The sequence below is a fragment of the Strongylocentrotus purpuratus genome, unplaced genomic scaffold, assembly GCF_000002235.5.
Source record: "Strongylocentrotus purpuratus isolate Spur 01 unplaced genomic scaffold, Spur_5.0 spur5_scaffold_16, whole genome shotgun sequence".
NCBI lineage: Eukaryota > Metazoa > Echinodermata > Echinoidea > Camarodonta > Strongylocentrotidae > Strongylocentrotus > Strongylocentrotus purpuratus.
The window spans coordinates 27,739,862-27,758,723 of NW_022145601.1; the positions used below are offsets into that span (position 1 = coordinate 27,739,862).

Here is an 18,862-nt window from a genome sequence, read left to right on the forward strand (position 1 = left end):
TGTATGAATGTTGCTTTGAGTTTGTTTATACATGTTTTATCAATGTTTGTTGATGAAGAAGATAATACAAGTGCATTTGAAAAACCATAGGCTTTCATGATAGGGGTTCCTTTTCTTTTAACTCCACAAAATGATACAAAGAGAGCGAAAGAGAGCGAGAGACAGAGAGAAAGAGATATAAAGAGGAGTAAGATCTCAAAAGTATTCCACATCTGACAAACTGAGATGCTTTTCTATAATATTCCATTTTCTTTATTTTTTTTTCAACTAGAAAGAATGGTTAAGTAACATTTTAATATAACGTCATGTACGAGCATATGCATACTAGACTTGAACATGCATATGAGCATGTCCTTGAACTATTTTATGTACATATCATCTCATATTCATGTATACATATATAAACCTGCTTAGTAATATAATCAAACTGTTTTCTAACACACAAAGAAAAATCGGCAGGACCGGTGCAAAAATATCAATTACAACAAAAACACAAAAAGATAAATTTGTTACATAGATTTCCCTATCAATCAGGATTGAGTGCCCTTTAAATATAAACACACAACCGTCATTTTAATGGTAGATTCCAATGTTTCATGCTATACACAAATGATAATTAATACCAAGCTAAGCCATGATTGAAGATCAAAGCATTCATTTCAAAAGTCAAGTAATTACTAACATAATTACACAATAACCTCAATAAACACCCCCTTAATTGGAATGGAATTGGCCAAGTCATTCACACAAGTGAAAGACTCTCTTGCATATTCCAAATTTGGAATGCATGATATTCTCCATATAAGGCACTGGCATGGTACAGATAATCAGCGTTTTAGTGGATCACATTAATCAATTCTGAAAATTCCTCTTGTATTTCATAGTTTGACAATCACCAAAAAACACCGTCACTCTACAGCGACCATGCACAAAAACTTCATAGGGTTAAAAGAAATTTCTTGTATAAGCACTGTAGGTATATAAATCAAATCTCCCACTTCCAGATCAAATGCAATCACAAATAGTGTCTTTGGTACTGTTATTGCAATAATATCCTTTGTTATATATTTGTAACTAAAGTATCACTGCACACAGTTTCTTATGAAAAAGAAACACAAAATAAAGCTTTAAAACAACTACAATTGTTCTGTGCTGCATATGAAATTTTGAAACACAACAGCTGATCACCTAGCTGAGAATCACACCATATATTGCATTGATACTTCTTTCAGTATTGTCCTCTACATCATACACAAGTTGTTTGATTTTTTTTAAACAGTTAAAATTGTTCCATTAAGCTACACAAGAGCACTATATTTGTTGAATAATAGCAAATTAATGATTGCTATCCCCCACCCCTTCATCCTTTGAAGTCACAAATACCCCTGATCATCCAATCATCTAAAAATCTGCAGCTTCGCATTTTTCAGTTCATTCTTTAAATCATATTTTACATTCAACATTATGCTGGCTTTTTAAAATTTTGTCACAGAATATTATACAATAATTCACAATATTACATCTCAAAGCTGATCCCAAACACATTCAGCTTCTCATTATTGATTGATTTTTAAATATTCTATATCATAATATCAACAACAATAATACTACTATCAATACTACAAATAATAAAAACAAATTCATAAAACAGACTTCCACAAAATGGAAGATAATTAGTATCATACATGTACAAGTAATTTCACGGTTACTGTATCCATTACAAGTCTATCTGGAAACTTTCTTATTCACATTCAAATTTCATGCACATAAATAGAATAAAAGGAACAGATGTTACACATGGACTCATGGAGCCCATCCATTCCATAATAATTTAAAGAGAGGTACTTCAAAACATGAAATGCATACAGAGTAGAAAGTAATTACAGTCTTGAAGCTTTACATGCCTTTTTGATTTATTTTACAGGGAAATTGACACAAAATTAAATTATAAAAACATTGTGAAATGGAGCAAGAGTATACCAGTCTGAATTGTAGTTTCCATCCATCGTGCATCATAAGTACTTTACCTTGCTTGCTTTAGTACATACCCCTTCTATCACTGTTTGTTTCGTCTATGTCATTCATTTCTACTTCTAACATTCAGATAGTGGTGGTTATTTTACCTGACAGCTAAGAAAGCAATAAATGCTCGTTAGTAAGCAACCAGAAGACCGACGGCTTAAGGTCCTCTCTGAGGGACCTGGTAATGAGGATTAATGCCTTACCAAAGGGCACTAGCGCATCAACTTCGTTTTGAACCCGGGTCACCGGATAACGAGACCAATGCTCTACCGACAGAGCTATCGCGCCTCTTAAAGTTTTTGGGACTTGCAATCGTTGTCCTCACCAGAATGTAGGTCAATTTTACATGTATGTGAATAATCCCTTTTGTGGTGCACATTTGCAGTTGAACCTTTTTGCGCTAATCATTTCACATTTTGTGGTTTGGCTCAATAACTTTTGATTCAGAGCCTTAAAAATTATACCAGATACATGAGAAGAAAGGGCAGTATTTCTGCACACCATGTCCATTTTTATTGTACATGTATTACCATATTGTGTTTCATGCTAGAATCGTTAACAATGTTAAATTTGAGATGCACGGCCCTACGTGTTATTAGTGTCTGTGATATGGTGTTATATTGAAGCCCTAAAAAAATTGCGCTTCAAAATGATCAAGAAGTGCATCAAAAAAGAAAAACACTTTGAGTGACCGGTTTTACCATACTTGTTTTCCCCAATAGACTGGAGGGTAATGAAAATCGTTTGGCAAACGCAAAAGTTGTTTTTTGATTTTCAATCATAAATATCTTGGTAATCAGACAGGCAATCGGCTTGTAAAAGTCATGGGGTTCCTGACTGACCTGAAGGTTTATAATTATCATTGCAGCATGAGCTAAATCAAGGATTTTTCAAAAGGATTTAAGACAAAGTTACCAGACCCCTTTATAGACCATTAAAATAAATGCCCATTTCATAATTTATGTCACAATTGCTGGCTAGATATCTGTGTCACACACTTATATATTGATCACACATGTATTTTACAAATCAACACATTAAGTTGAGCAATGTCTAACTTGTATGTGTAGTCTACAGCAGCTGGTAATCAAAACTGAGAGTAATTCAAAAACAAAACATAAATATCATTAACTAATTACATTGCATGCATACTTAACGATTGAGAAATAATATAAAATCATATAGCAGTAGTCAGTATAGTTAAAAGTGATGTATAAAGATGTGATTTCAAAAGAACTACATCTACATGCACGTCTAATATCAATGCAGTAATATGAAATATTTTATTGGCAAACTGTTGGTGAATGACAATAATAATGAAAATGATAATAAAGCATATATCTTTAAGCATTGCATCGAGATACATAGCAAGACGATTCAAATTATAAAACTTAAACCATATTTTTACTTCCTACAAATACTTCTGCTTTGAAGATATTTACAATGTTGTCAAATATTTACAAACTAAGCAAATGTTTAAGAGATAGTACTATTAAAGACGGAGATAGAACGTTAACAGATAATGTTGAGATAGAACGTTAACAGATACTGATGTAATTTTCACTGTTATCATGAAATAGAGAGAAATGCAAGCAAAACAACAGCAACTATACAAAACTCTAGAGAACAATGAGAAGCGAGAGAAGATTGAACATACAAATGAGTGGTCCTATTTAAACATACCTCAGAAAAATTCTGATCTAAGGAACCACAATAAATCTAGAAGATGGCAACATCTTAATACTGCTTTAAGCTCAAATTTTATAACAAGTACGTATTGTGTATGTAATGGCTTGATCATCAGAGAAAACATTTTACTGATAAATTCAGACCAAGAAAAAGCCTGAATCAACTTGCTGTTCAAACCACAAAAACATCAAGATATTTACCAACACAATATGAAGTACATGGGACTTAACAGCTTACTGAAATGTTCCCTGAATTACTGATTAATTACAGTGGAATGTTCAGAAAAAAACAGAAGTTTAGTTGTTCAATCTTCAATCTTTAATGAATCTATTAATCAAGAAATAAATTCTTACATGTGGTATGTATAAATAATCTAACTTGAGAAGTTCTCTCAGGAAGTGCTAGAACACATAATTCAATGATAGAAAAAAAAAACATACAACTTTCATACATTCAAATGGTAAGGCTTTTTCAAAAGGGAAGAATGTGCACACTTGCAAGAAAAAGAATCAGCAAATAAAACCAACTATATCACTAATATCTTTGGCTAGAGAGTTACCTAACATGCATGAATGTTGAAAAGGTAGAAAGGTATTAAACCATATCTGTTAATGCACAGCTCAAACCTTCTTGGTTGTCAGCAATAGACTTCTTTCTCATTTTTCTTCAAGTGACCGCTATACAATCAAACCTAAGGAATAAACCAACATTTTTTACCATAATATTTCACCTTTAGTGGCCTGTTCAGTCAGAACCTATGTAGCAACCCAACCCCATCATCCACCCCCTTTCAACTAGTAACCCCAGTCTCTTTTCTTGGTTTCCTCTGAAACATTTCTCTGTAACAGCTTCCGGGAAGCAACAACAACAAACAATAAACAGAAAACAGAATCAACATCAAATTTTTCTTTCTGTTGAGTTGTAGAGTATATCTATACAAGTTGGACAGGATTCATTGTAAAGATATTGTGCATGACATCAGTTGAAACCATTCATCATTGTATCTCCCTGCAGTTTCATTTGTAGTACCCACAAGGATGACCATAGTGCCACAATTCATCTGCAACCTCTTGGTCCTATAAGATTATTATCATTAAAACAGGTCTTCTAAGCCAGCGAACAATGAAGCAGATTCATGGCTGATTAGTTGATTACATAATACCTGGTGCATAGACAATCACAAACAACATATTGGTATATATATATCAATATTAATAGATAGAATTCACAGGCTTCATATAACAAATCATTTTCATAATCATGTTTGAAATCAGCTTGTGATATTTGTACTATGATCTATTTGCACATTACAAAGAAACACATATTTACACAGAGAATTTGCACCATCTTCTAGAACTGAAGAAAAAACATATTCAGATTTTAAAATTATATTGCTCTAGTCACATCTGTCCTAGAATTTTCATTCTTTTCTTCCACTCTCAATTTATAACTAAAATCCCCTCTCATCTTTATCTGTAGATCCAAACTCAATATCATTTCTCAGTTATTCATCAAGCAGTTTTAATTATCTTTTAAAAATCCATCACCCATGTTTTCCTCTCTTAACTTAAAATAAGAAATTTTATTTTGTGTGTGTGTTTGTGTAGAGACATTTGATCATACGAGTCAAATATTAATAATGAGAGCTTTGGAAGTACAACTCAAATTTGCTGTAATAATGTCAAAATGACAAAATTAACAATTGTTCTAATATCCAGAGTTGATAGGGTGTATGCTTGAAAATCTTTGATGTTGAACATTGTGAGCGTGAGCATCAAAGGTCACAATATGACAAGGTGCCAATGGTGCATTATCACTGTAGTACTATTGAAATGGTCTCGATATAAGATGATGATCCAAATGCTTCAGATCCCAGATATTGGTGATATACCACGGATATGTTTATATGATCTTGGGAGCTGTTTCAGAAGTACCTCAATGTAGTACTGTAGCTTCATGGCTTGGTCTCTAAAAGGTACATACTGCCACATCAATAATGCGGATGCATTTCAACAATACATGTATTAGCATGAATCATCAACAAGCATCACACCTTACAAAGACATCCTACTTATTACAATATGGTGAACATTTAGGTTATTCGCTACGAAGGTGTGCTCTTTGGATACATTAAGACTGACAATAACAATCTCAGTCCAAGTAAAGAAAAACATCAAAAGTAATTAAGGAAGTCTCTCAGAAGTAGTATTGTTCTTTCTGTAGCTTTCTCAAAGGATTCATCAGCCTTCATCCAAGGCACAAATAAGGTGATCAGCTTGCTTTGTATTAGCTAAGTGAATAGAACGTTAGTCTCGTAACCCCTCCGCCCGCCTACGGTTCAGAACTGAGTTGCTGTTTTAAAGCTCTTAAAGTGAGCCATACAATACTGAATAATGAATTCCCTATGACAGGGTTTCGAGATATAGATTACATCTACAAGCATACATTTCTTATCTTTGCAGTCAGGTAAATAAATATACACATCAATGATAATGAGGTGAAAGATGAAAGAAAGAGAGTGCTGTGTCTAGCTATGTTGGCCCATTGTGAGGGTGTAGTAGTGGCCCTTTCTTGAGACCAGCTCCTGATGACGTCCTTGCTCCACGATGTTTCCATCCCGAATAACAGCGATTTGGTCAGAATTCTGAATGGTGTTGAGACGCTGGGCAACAACAATCGAGGTTCGTCCATCCATGGCATTGTCCAGTGCATTCTGTACAATCTGTAGCAAGATGAACATGGAAATCAGCTCCTTATCATATCCTGCTTAGTGCTCTCTCTCTCTCTCTCTCTCTCTCTCTCTATATATATATATATATATATATATATTTACTTATTTATTGCCTCTAAAAAATAATAATAGCTAGTTAATATATAGTGCTTTTCAGGACCAAAGGCCCTCTCAAAGCGCTTTACAGATATAAGGTAGCACAAATATGGTAGTTTTCGTACAGTTGTATATATAGATTCCCTACTAAATATTAACATTATTTTTCTTCATATTTTTTCAAATCCTACCATTGGTTACTTTTCTTGAAATTCAAATTTTGTTTTCCCTTGCATTTTAGTACAGATGAGTATAAAGTGCACCAATTTCCACAGCTAAAGCATGAAATTGGGAGATTTCAATTGAAAGTTTGTTTTTGTAAAAGTTAGTGGCATTGTTACCAGATACAAGTGGTGTATGGATAATTTTAAGGGAATAAAAAGTATCATTACCTGTTCACTCTCAGTGTCCAGTGCTGATGTAGCTTCATCAAACAGAAGGATACGAGGATTTCTAGCCAGAGCTCTAGCGATGGCTACTCTTTGCTTCTGACCTCCAGATAACTGAGCTCCTTTCTCTCCTACTAGAGTATCATAACCCTGCAAACAATCAAATATTGAGTCATTTAGTATTGTATTAGTATTTTCATTGTTATCTATTACCAAATAGTTAAAAAGTTAAACGTTCATAAAATTATTGCATGATACTTTAGTTTATAAACAAATCTCAGCCCGACACTAACGTCCTTTGGCAAGACATTTGCCACTTTCCACCCAGGTGCTAAATGGGTACCCGGCAGGATGCGAACGTTAATGAAGTATGCTCAGCATTGTGAGCATCTGTAAAATGGTGCCTGTCTGAAATACTCCCCAGGGAGTGGAGAATGTGCACACAATGTGTGCGGGCGAGCTTGAATCCAACGATTGGGTATTTATATCTCTGTCAAGCGCTTAGAGACATCGTTGATTCATAAACATTATATAAATGCAGAACATCATTATTATTAAGCTAGTCAAGGAAATTCTAGCTACAAAATAAAGATGTGAAAATGTAAAATATGCTAATAGATGAATGTAACTTTGTTGTTTGTTGGTAATTTGCTAGTGTAAAGAAACTCACTACTTTATACATGATAACCAATGCGGAATAACTTTAAGCAGAAAATGAGTGCAGTTGTTTACATACCAAAGGCAGAGAAATGATGAAATCATGGATATTAGCCATCTTAGCAACCCTTTCCACTTCGTCCTGAGGGAGCTCATCTTCCACACCATAGGCAATGTTATCACGGATAGAACAAGCAAATAACACTGGCTCCTGGCTTACAATACTCATATTAGACCGAAGCCACCCGATGTTCAGGTCACGCAGGTCATTCCCGTCAAGTTGCTAGAAAACAAAAAAGCAAAGGTGTGATGTTCTATATTTCAAATATTATGCAAAATCAAATGGCATGTCTTGTTTGTTTTATGGAATTGTAAACACAAATTGACATCAGAATGTTGTTTCATTTGATGTTTTGTTTGATTAGAGCTCTAGTACGGCTATCAGAATGCTGGTCATCAGAAATTCTGAAATCTTAGATGTAATCAGTAGCATATGGGACAAAATACCTTGGAATTGCCCATAAAACAATGAAATACTCCATCATCAAAACCTAGAGGTACTTAAGCATGATAACTTGGTTTGGGGACTACACAAAGAAAATTTAAGGAGAAAATGTGTACTCACAATGGATCCACAGTTAGGATCATAGAAGCGTTCCATCAGCGCAACCATGGTGCTCTTCCCACATCCACTCTCACCAACCAAAGCCATTGTGTGACCAGGTTTTATGTTTAGATTCAGACTGTCCAGAATAGTGCTACCAGGACGGTTGGGGTATCTGAAGGTCAGGTTATTGCACTTGATGGCGCCATCAATCTTTAGCTGTCCAATCAAAACAATGGTTTTTGGTATTTATTGAGAGATCAAAGCTAATAGACTAGTTATGTGTTCATATGTGATGATGATGTGCATATATGTACATGTTAACCCATTGCTTACTAGAACCGGGTGTTCCCTGTATTAAGCCTATAGGGATAAGATAATTCAGTAGTCAACAGGTTAAATGCCTCACATAATATTGACTTATAAAGACACTAAAATGAAGGTCTCAAGGGCTGCTTTTGGTCTTTAAATAAGAACAAATGGAGGAACTTCAGGGGTTAGTAAACACTTAGTTGCTGAGTGGGCCACTGAATATCTTCAAGATCAAAGAGTACCAACCACCAACAAGTATAGCGTTCTATATATGTTAATGGTTTTAAGTCCCTACACTATATTCAAAAATAAGAACTTCAAACAACATGACTTCTATAAGAAGATATTGCAAATTTAAATCCACTCTCAATTACCCCCCCCCCCCCAAAAAAAAGAGGACTTGTGAGTAGACTACCTGACACACCCATACACTCTTGCATAAAATAGTACCTGCACGGAATCCAAGTCCAACTTTATATTCCGTGCACGTGGGTTTATATTATTCTTTATTTCCTTCTTACTACATGTCTGTTAGCCCATTATTATGGTTATTGCTTACTGGCTTGAGTCCTTCTGTGGAGTAGTTATCGATGGTTGGTTTGAGACCAATCAGTGTGATGAGCTTAGCTGCTGACATTTTAGCCTTGCTGAAGTCTGGCATGAATGCTGCTGCCTGGCCTAATGCAATACCTGCATAGGTGATCACAATAATCACCCTGGACAAAGACACAAAAGGGAAAACAATTATACACAAATATCAATATGAAAAAGAAAACCATACCTACATAATGAAGGAATGTTTAAATATCAATGTATAAAATTATAGAAAAATATTACATTTCAAGTACAGAGAAATTCATGCAAAAATATAAAGCTGATAGCATCATTTCACAATATACAGTCCCCTTATCTTAAAAGGAAACTACGCCCATGTAATGAATTCATTTATATGAAAGCAGAAAAATATGAGAAACAGAAGGCACAAGTTTGAAATAAATCAGACCAATAATAAGAAAATTATGAATCTTTGAAATATGAGATCGCTAGAGCTATGCAAATCTCAAAGAGGCAATTCTGTCAGTGGGTTGCGACGTGGTCACCAAAAACATGAAATTGTTTTTTCTCCTCAAAGGGCCTTCTACCTCAGGGGGACTACTCAAAATACATTATGGATAGTATATTATTGAAGGTCTTCTAAAGTGAAAAACCTTCTAGAGTCATACATTTTGAAGAAAATAAAATTACATTTTGTGTTTTGGAACAAATGGGAAAGTTGTCCAGCACTACATGACAGTGACATAAAAGATTTAGCCAATATGAAGGTCCCATACGTAAAGTGATTACAACCTTCAAAAATGTGTAACCTTTATATTTTTGTCTGTTTTCTTTCAAACTTTCACCAATTTGATTCTCTGATTTCTTTTTAGAATCGTTTGCTATCAAAATTGTGTTTTCCTTCAATCATTGTTGATATCTTTACAAGGTATGGCAGATCAAAATATTCTGCTTGCTTGCAAACTAGTTCTAAAGATAAGCTTGATTAAATATAATTGTATAATATATCCAGAGTGTTATGGACAGCACAAAAAGCAAAGACAAACATGATCATGATCATACAAAGTGCCAAGTTGGCTTTGCATCATGGTATTATAAGGTATGAAATATTCCTGCAATGCAAAAAAACCTGGGTCGAGTGTGGCAAATGTAGATTAATGTCTTGCCAAAGGACATTAGTGCCGCTGCGGCACTCGATACCGCGGGCCTTGTGATCCACAGTCCATGATGTATCCACTCAACCATGATACCTCTATATGATATCATGAATGGTATTTGCTAGCAAGTATCCTATTGACGAAAAGGGTTTCATGTGACGTTGAACAATACTGTTGGCATGGTCAAACACATACAAACATCATGAAGGCAAATAATCAACAGAGCCTAACTCAAAAGATCAAGGAATGAGATCGTAAATACCCACAACTGTACATAACAAAATAATACATGCATGCTGTTCAATAAGACATATATTAACCTCCAAATTCCGCATGCTCCTCGTGCCATTATATTTCAACCTTGGCCTGCAGCCTGGGTGAAATATAATATCAATCAGGAAAATGTAGAATTTTTTGGTTCATATATTTTGTTATATTGAATGCCAGAGCATGCAATATTTCTATAATGTGGGTCAGTGACACTTACTTAAACATAGCATCTGAGGACATTTGACCGATAGCTACTAGATGACCACCAAACCTAAAGGCCCCTGCAAAGAGGAAGAACACTGATGCCTGGGAGCAACAAACTGCAAAGGCAAAGAAGAACTTGTGCTTCTGGATTTTCCTGTGGTAATAAGAGCACAAACATGATGTTACAGATTGACAAATAGTCAGTGATGGAAGTTGTAGAAAACACGGCTAAGAGTCCATAGATATTAAGAATCAACACTTGTTTTCATCTATCAGATATTCCCAATCTTATTACAGACCAATGACATCATTCCTCTAGTATACAACTTTCGATCAAGAAAACAGAACTATAAGAGATTGGTGGTATATATTGTTATAACTTACTTGAGAGGTTCACGAAGTTTTTCACAGTAGAAATGATATATTCTTTCCTCCAGATTGAGGGATGATACCGTTGTGATGTTTTCTATCGCTTCACTTGCAATCTAGGAAACACAGAAATAACACCTTTGATATGTGAATGCAACATATGATTTACTTCTTACCCTGAACATTGCTGGATGAGATTTTGTTAACCTGTTTACTTGATTCTCCCAATCACCTACGCTTTATACAGGAATCTTCTAGTTCTAAAAGGGAAATGGTTTCATAAATTTACTCTGTTCATATACATACATGTACCTACAATGTATGACAAATGTAATACTGTACGCAAATCTTAGAAATTAAAATTCTACCAATATGCCCTCACCTCCTAGTAATACATTGTATAATTTGTTAAAGCTTATCTTTCTTTAATGAACTGATCACCTTAACATCGATACAACTCTTTTCATTTTTGAATATAATATAACATCCCCTCATTGAATGTATCAGGGTCAAACTCAACGTTAATGGTATAGTCAACAACAGACTTGAAATACATTCTAAGCTTGAACTGGGGAAAACTGTACACCCCTCGTTTACCTCTGATGCTTCTTGGAGAAGATGTGAGTCTTGTTTCTGGGTGCCTGTTAACATTGCCATCTGAATACGTCCCCAGAATGTCATGAGAGGAACAGCACATAATGTGAACAGGGCCAGCTGCCAGCCATAGATAAATGCAATGATAACAGCGATGAGCACGGTCACAAACTCGTGCATGAGGGTGCTGATGCGAAGACCAGTAGCCTGTAAGGTAAAGCCATATGTGGAATTGAAGGGTGATTTCAACACTTATACATAAGAAAATAAATCTTGGGTATGTACAGAGATTGATTTTTTGGTAGGATTGAGTGAAAGGGGAATTTGTGATAAGTCTATAGATCTAATTGAAGAATGAACATAGATTGCTGTCTTTACTGCATACATACTGCAAGCCATGATCTAGGCTGCTAAATCCAATAAAAACATATCAAAGCAGAAGAGCATTTCAAGTATTGCCAGTAAAAAATACATGCCCTTTTAAATCATAATTACGTATGACACAAGCCGTTCCCCCCCCCCCCATCTGTTAATTAAGCTCAAAGTAAAAACCAAGCAATAACAATAGCACTTTTTGAATAAGACAACATTAATTTCTTTACACCATCAACATTGTTTTTTTCTTCTTTTCATTCTGATAAGATGATATGGTATCTTACCCCTTGAACATTGGAAGCATCAGTAGCGAGTACATTAGCCAAAGAACCTGTGTTATGCTCAGGTTCATCAAACCACGCTGCATCCTATTCACAACAAACAGAAAAGACAAGAAATGTGAAAATATCTTCAACAATTAACATAGTAAAAAAGGCGGGGGCGAGGATATGAATCAAACCAACATCTAATAGACTGTTAATGATGTTTTGATCTATTTTCTGTGAAATAAAATACATGTAGTAAACTAGCCAATAAGTTCTTTGTCTAACTTATTCATGAATATGTATATACCAGTATGATAAACACACAATGTAATTTCTTTACTTATATATGATGATGCACAGACAGCTGAAATTATATCAAATCCACTCTAGTGCAGTTAAAAATACAAACTCATGTATGGACCAACAAAATCTGGAAGGCAAAACACCCTGATAGATTTCTTTAAATGACACGGTACTTATATAGATGTATTTCAAGGTATTGAGGGGATACTTACTTGTCTCAAGATTGCCCAGAATGCTTTCTTTCTGAGCCTGAGAGTAAGGAGTTCTCCTGAGATACTGAACATGAGCATACTGACGAAGATACTAACAGCTCGCACTACACCCAATACAATGAACATGAGGGACCAGAAAGAAGCTGCAGCGACCATCTCATCGGGTGGCAAACTAAATATCTGTAAGAATCAAATTATATATAGGTACTTGGTCAGAAGGTCCAGAAGGTAATACTAGTAATATTATAATAATCTGCTTCTTGTATAGCATTTATGTGATATTCCTGGAATTCAAATACCATTTAATCTGGGTTTAGCCCCATTGATAGTTAACTCTAAGAAGTACCTTGGGAGGTAAATACTGCCAAAATTTGAAGACTGGACTAAATACAGCTTATCACTTTTCTCGAAATTAAAAATGGGTTTGTAAAGATATTTTTGATCATGTAACAACGTTTGGACTAAAATGGAAAACGGACAAAAAGAAATTATCAAACCTGCTTAGAGAAACTACATTTGTTGAACATTAAAAAAAATACTCCAAAGTGTAAGAGCACAGGCAAGAAACCTGAATGATTTTTACAGTGTAATTAATCAAAGGTTCTAGCAACTCTTTCAGAACTTGCATAGAAAACAGAAAACTGTTGAGGCAATTTTGTCTTTTCTTTCCTTACTACAATTATGAATGTCTTTCTGTTCCTACCTGTACTAAAAGGCTTGATTCACTATTTGGCTAAGAACAAACCACTTCTTTTAAAACTGTAGACTGTGCTCAAATGTATATCAATGTTTACATACAAAACACAAAGTAGATTCTTGTACTTTGTTAAGATTTTTTACAAACAAAGCAATTTATTAAATTCAATCTACGATTTAGAAACAAGATAAGAATTAAACATATTTTCCTGTGTAAACATGAAAATCTCAGGAAATTTGTAATATTCTGATCACAATTTAAATCGCACTATTGTGTGTTTATGTTTTTGAAAAAAGTAAAAGAATATTTGCTATAACAAAAGTCAACGGAACACTCTGTATTACAACCAAGGACAGCAGAAGTGGGATAAGAAAATTGACTTCACGTATCCTACATGTCTACATGTGAACTGCCATAAGAGGTGACATTCGGATCCCTGTTCAAATCCCAGGGGGGAGGGGGGAGGGGGTTATGTTTGAAAAGGTTTATGGTGACAATTACCCTAATGATCTCAGTAAGAAGAATAGCCAAGGTGGGTAGAGCTGCACCAAGGAACGCAGCAAAGATGCATCCAATGATGATGTAATGACACTCAGGTTTATTCAGTCTCAAGATGTCCCAATACGAGAGCTTAGGCACACTTGTGAAGGTTTTCTGTGCAGGAAAGTAAGCAACATCATTATTATAAGCAATATCCCTGCAGTTACATGATTATGTATTGAATGGGCATATGCATACCACAGTTTCCTGTGTTGTGGATACACAGGCATGATGCAGTATATTAAGCACAATATTGCTTGGTTCTGCTGATTAACAGGACACTTGACTTTCATCTTGAGGTATAGAACAGTTATGAGATCACCTCAGGGGAACGGTTTCAACCTTTACCCCTCTATCAAAGTAGTCAATATTTGTTTAACAGATTACACCCACTCAACTCTCTTGCATAACTGGAATTCCCAATGCTTTAAAGGCATATTGAAAAAAAGGCAAGAAGTCTTCATTGCACAGAGGTATGCATGTAGACCTCTAATCATGGAATACAGGGAAAAACACAAAGTAAAACTATAATTTTTAACAAGACATACCAAAGATTTTTGTCTAGCACACATCATAGTCAAACACAAGAATAAACAGAAAACCATAATTATGCCTTAGTTCAAAGTCAGTTTTATGTTTGTTATGTTTTCATTTTTTTTAATTAGCCCTTTCTTAAGACACAAAATATCAATATTTATTGGAAAAACAGCTCAAAGGGCTTGTGATATCTGATAAGGCCATTACAAACACAAAGGCATATCTTAAATTTCTCTGTTGAAATTCATAAATATGTAATTACCTAGGTATACTAGGGACTTTCAGATTTGCATGACGAGAACGTGAACTGCTATATGTGACATCCTTTTAAGGCAATGTAATGTCCTTTTAAGGCACGTCCAGGCACTGCCAGTGCCTTAAAAGGATGTCACATGTAGCAGTCCACGATCCCGTCGTGCAAATCTAAAAGTCCCTATTATGTAGTCTGTGGGTTTTTTTAGCAGCAACTCAAAAGCATCAACAAACAGCGTTGCATTTACCTCTTTCTTGTGTTTCTTGTTCTTTTTCTTGGTTTTAATGGAAGGCTCCTCCTCTCCCATGTGTACTTTCCCATTGCCATTCACTGGAACAATGAGTTCATCATTAACACTGCTATATTTAACAGAGTCAGATGATGGTGATGAAGGCACTGAATCATTAAGAGAAGACTGACGACCAAGGCTCCTTACATCATCATCTGAAACAACATCCAAACACAAACAAGAAAATATTCATGGCAATGACCAAGGTTTGCTGCCTTTTTCTTTTCTTCATGTGGAGCAAAGAAACAATTCTCTTGACCCATGCTGTTTTCATTTTGAAAAGTTGAAATAGTGCTTTATAAATACACATTACTATTGTTGTTGTTATCGTTTGCTGTTATTGTTGAACTTACAGTTGTTGTCATCTTCCTCATCGTCATAGTTATTACTATTATAAATATCATACTCTCTATCTGAAATAGTAAAACTATCAAGGGGCACATACATGTATCCTTTTGCCAAGGTAATGACCAAGCTTTCCAAAACATTTATCTTTAGCAGTAACATTTTAATACATTGTCATGGCTACGGCCAATGTCTCTTCTAGTGCCATCTACAAGAGGAACGTTTAAACTAGTCAGTGGGATTACATTCATACTATCATGGTGGATCAATGCTACTAAAGAGACATTGCATCAATGTGTCATATAGGATGCTAAAGGATAAATATACATTGTGGGGGTCGTAGACTAGGTCGTTCAAAGTTTGACACCCTGGAATAAGACAATTGTAACTGGCCACTACAAAATACTATATAAAGGGATGTAAAGGGCGTACCACTCAGAATGGATTCATCTTGCTTTTTGAACATCTGGAGTGTGACAAGTTGCCGGTAGATACTCTCTCTGTTCATGAGCTCCTTGTGGTTTCCTGACTCAGCTACATGACCTTCCTTCATCACAAAGATGAGATCAGCATTCTGGACTGTAGAGAGACGGTGGGCAATCACCAGGGTCGTTCGCCCCTCTTGGGCCTAAACACAGTGGAAAATAAGGCTACAAGTAAATCTAACATTCTACACTGAATTTCTCCTCTCTCTCTCTCTCTCTTTCACCCTTCCTCCCTCCCCCTTTCTTTCTTTCTTTCTTTCTTTCTTTCTTTCTCTTTCTCTCTCTCTTTCTCTCTCTCTCTTTCTCTCTCTCTCTTTCTCCCCCCTCTCTCTCTCTGTAATCTACCAGATGATTATATCAAAGTTAGATATTTGTTGGTGGTTAAACTGTGGTTAGCTTAACTCTAATCCCTGTGATTGACCCAATCTTCAAATGCAAATACTTGTATTTCTATTTGAGTTAACAATGACTCCAGACATCTGATAGCAATGGAGGAACGATGTCTTTATCTAATAGTTACTACATATATCTTATTTACCTTATCTAGAGCTTCCTGTACTAGTTTCTCACTCTCACTGTCCAGGGCTGATGTAGCTTCATCCAGGAGTAGAATCCTTGGGTTCCTGACCAGAGCTCTGGCGATGGCTACTCTCTGCTTCTGGCCTCCAGACAGCTGAGCACCACGCTCTCCTACCGTGGTGTCGTAGCCCTGGAATGGGAGAAAACATAGAACAGACATAGAAAACCTATGATGGTATACATATTTCACATTGTGGTCATGTATAATGTTAGCCCCCCGTAGTAAATGTATTAAAGAACCTGTCTGGAAAGACCATCTGTTTGTAGTGAACATGTTGATTGCATCCTTTTGTAGACTCAACAGAAATATTTAACTAAAACTATTTCACTGTATTGTTCCAATTCAGATCAGAATACTACACAAGAGTATAGTTAACCTGGTCATTTGACTCAGCACACGGTGCATTCTCCACTCCCTGGGGCCCATACCAGTAAGATACCACAGGAACAAGAATGCATGTGGACATTTCTATTTATTTCTATGAATAGAGCATACCTTAGGTAGAGATGAAATAAACTGATGAGCATTTGCTTTCTTGGCAGCTTCTTCTATCTCAGCATCGCTCACGCCTTCATGTCCAAACTCAATGTTCTGCCTTATACTACAGTTGAAGAGAGTGGGTTCCTGGCTCACCACACCAATGTTCTCTCTCAGCCAGGTCACATTCAGGTCACGGATGTCAATTCCATCTATGCAAATCTGTACAGAAATTGAGCAGAGGGAGATGGAGATGTTTAATATACAATGTCATTTTCTGTAAAACCAGAATATCCTGTGACATGAAACTTTTACAAAATGTTAACAGCCAATTTCGTGGACAGAAATTGTCAAACTCATTGTTGTGATTCAGCAGTCTTTTGGCATTATCTCTTTTGAAAAGCTTAATCACTCATAAAAGTTTCTAGCTTTACAGTAAATTGTACAGCATTTACCCTTGGCAACACGCATAAACTTCGCAAAAATGTTTGGTTTTACAACAGACCAGGATAACACATTTCCCCCCCACATACGTTTTACAACCTATTGAGAGTCTAATATGTGAACAGTACATCTCGTAAATCGTTTGTATCTCAATGTAAGACCACCTGAAAGGATGTTGCATCTTAACTTGACTTTTTGACTGCTATCAGGAAAATATTATATTATATGAAAGATCAATACAGACATTGAATTCATAAAAAGGGTCTGTGCAAATACAATAAAAGCAATTCAATATAATAAATATTCAGAGTTCACTGTCAAAGGCACCTTTCAAGCAAGGAGATCCAGTTTGTGGCATCAAACCATCTCAAAATCATCTCTATAAAACCATTAATATATAATTCATGGACTTGTGTGTTTAAGCACAACAGAATTTAATTCCCATTGAAAGAAAATACAATAGAAGAGAGTTACCTCGCCTGATGCATGATTGTAGAAGCGTAGCAGCAACTTGACCATGGTTGACTTGCCGCACCCACTTGACCCAACCACGGCAACTCTTTGACCGCTGTTGACCTTCATGGAGAGGTCACGAAGGACAGGTACATCTTGTCTGATTGGATAGCTGAATCTTACATTACGGAACTCAATATTACCCTCTATTGACTTGGGCTTCATTCCCTTGTCTTTCCTCTTGTCAATCTCGGGTTCCTGTGGGAGACACAACATTGGAGACAATTTAATATTATTTCCAAATATGCTTTAAAAAGTACTTTCTTACGTCTGTAAATGAAGTAAATAGGATGAATCATGCATATGTTTAGATCTTAATACCTTAAGAAGAAAAAAAAATTATAAAAAGCAATCAGTACCTTGTTAGCGAGAGTGAGCCTGCAAGGCCTAAGGATGTATATTGCTAATAAATGATAACAAAAATGATGGAGCAAGATGCCATTTAAGCAAACTGCCCATATGATGGAAAAATCCTCATAGCAACTGCAGAAAACAAGAAGAGCATTAACACTATATTCATGAACCAAGTTAGCGCCTTTCGTGCTAAGAGCACATGATACAGTGCTACATGAGGGACTAAAAACCTGTTCCATTCCTACTTGGCCGGGTCAGTTGTTTTGATAAATACTCACACTGTCGATAACATCATAGATGGCGACGGCTGCTCCCCTAGCTGATGCTATGGCATGAACAGAAGGCGTCAAGTTACCTATAGACGCTGATCCTGACCAGATACAGAAGAATACAGTCACAACATCACCACCAGAGATACGACCTTCACTCACCATCTTAGGACCATACCTGTCAAAAACAAACAACATTCGCTACATTACTAACCCTTTCATTGGTGTGACCATTTGAACCCATTACATTTTAATGTTGTATACAATTTTGGAG

The 18,862-nt window shown here is 35.7% G+C and overlaps 1 protein-coding gene across 2 annotated transcripts in view; it reads right to left on the bottom strand.

The window, feature by feature from the left end:
- Positions 1 to 226: 226 nt before the first annotated feature.
- LOC587897 (ATP-dependent translocase ABCB1) overlaps positions 227 to 18,862 on the bottom strand; it is a 59,300-nt gene continuing 40,664 nt past the window's right edge. For both annotated transcript variants that reach the window (XM_030987209.1, XM_030987208.1), the window contains exons 9-25: positions 18,598 to 18,766; positions 17,927 to 18,163; positions 17,027 to 17,230; positions 16,490 to 16,660; positions 15,899 to 16,094; positions 15,080 to 15,276; positions 14,004 to 14,156; positions 12,806 to 12,985; positions 12,309 to 12,392; positions 11,653 to 11,856; positions 11,071 to 11,171; positions 10,700 to 10,840; positions 9,060 to 9,216; positions 8,210 to 8,407; positions 7,664 to 7,867; positions 6,931 to 7,077; positions 227 to 6,433 (exon numbers count right to left, since the gene is read on the bottom strand). In XM_030987209.1, the coding sequence (XP_030843069.1) occupies positions 6,239 to 6,433; positions 6,931 to 7,077; positions 7,664 to 7,867; positions 8,210 to 8,407; positions 9,060 to 9,216; positions 10,700 to 10,840; positions 11,071 to 11,171; positions 11,653 to 11,856; positions 12,309 to 12,392; positions 12,806 to 12,985; positions 14,004 to 14,156; positions 15,080 to 15,276; positions 15,899 to 16,094; positions 16,490 to 16,660; positions 17,027 to 17,230; positions 17,927 to 18,163; positions 18,598 to 18,766 (2,938 nt within the window). In that variant the 3' untranslated portion in view covers positions 227 to 6,238. The remainder of the gene's footprint in view (positions 6,434 to 6,930; positions 7,078 to 7,663; positions 7,868 to 8,209; positions 8,408 to 9,059; positions 9,217 to 10,699; positions 10,841 to 11,070; positions 11,172 to 11,652; positions 11,857 to 12,308; positions 12,393 to 12,805; positions 12,986 to 14,003; positions 14,157 to 15,079; positions 15,277 to 15,898; positions 16,095 to 16,489; positions 16,661 to 17,026; positions 17,231 to 17,926; positions 18,164 to 18,597; positions 18,767 to 18,862) is intronic.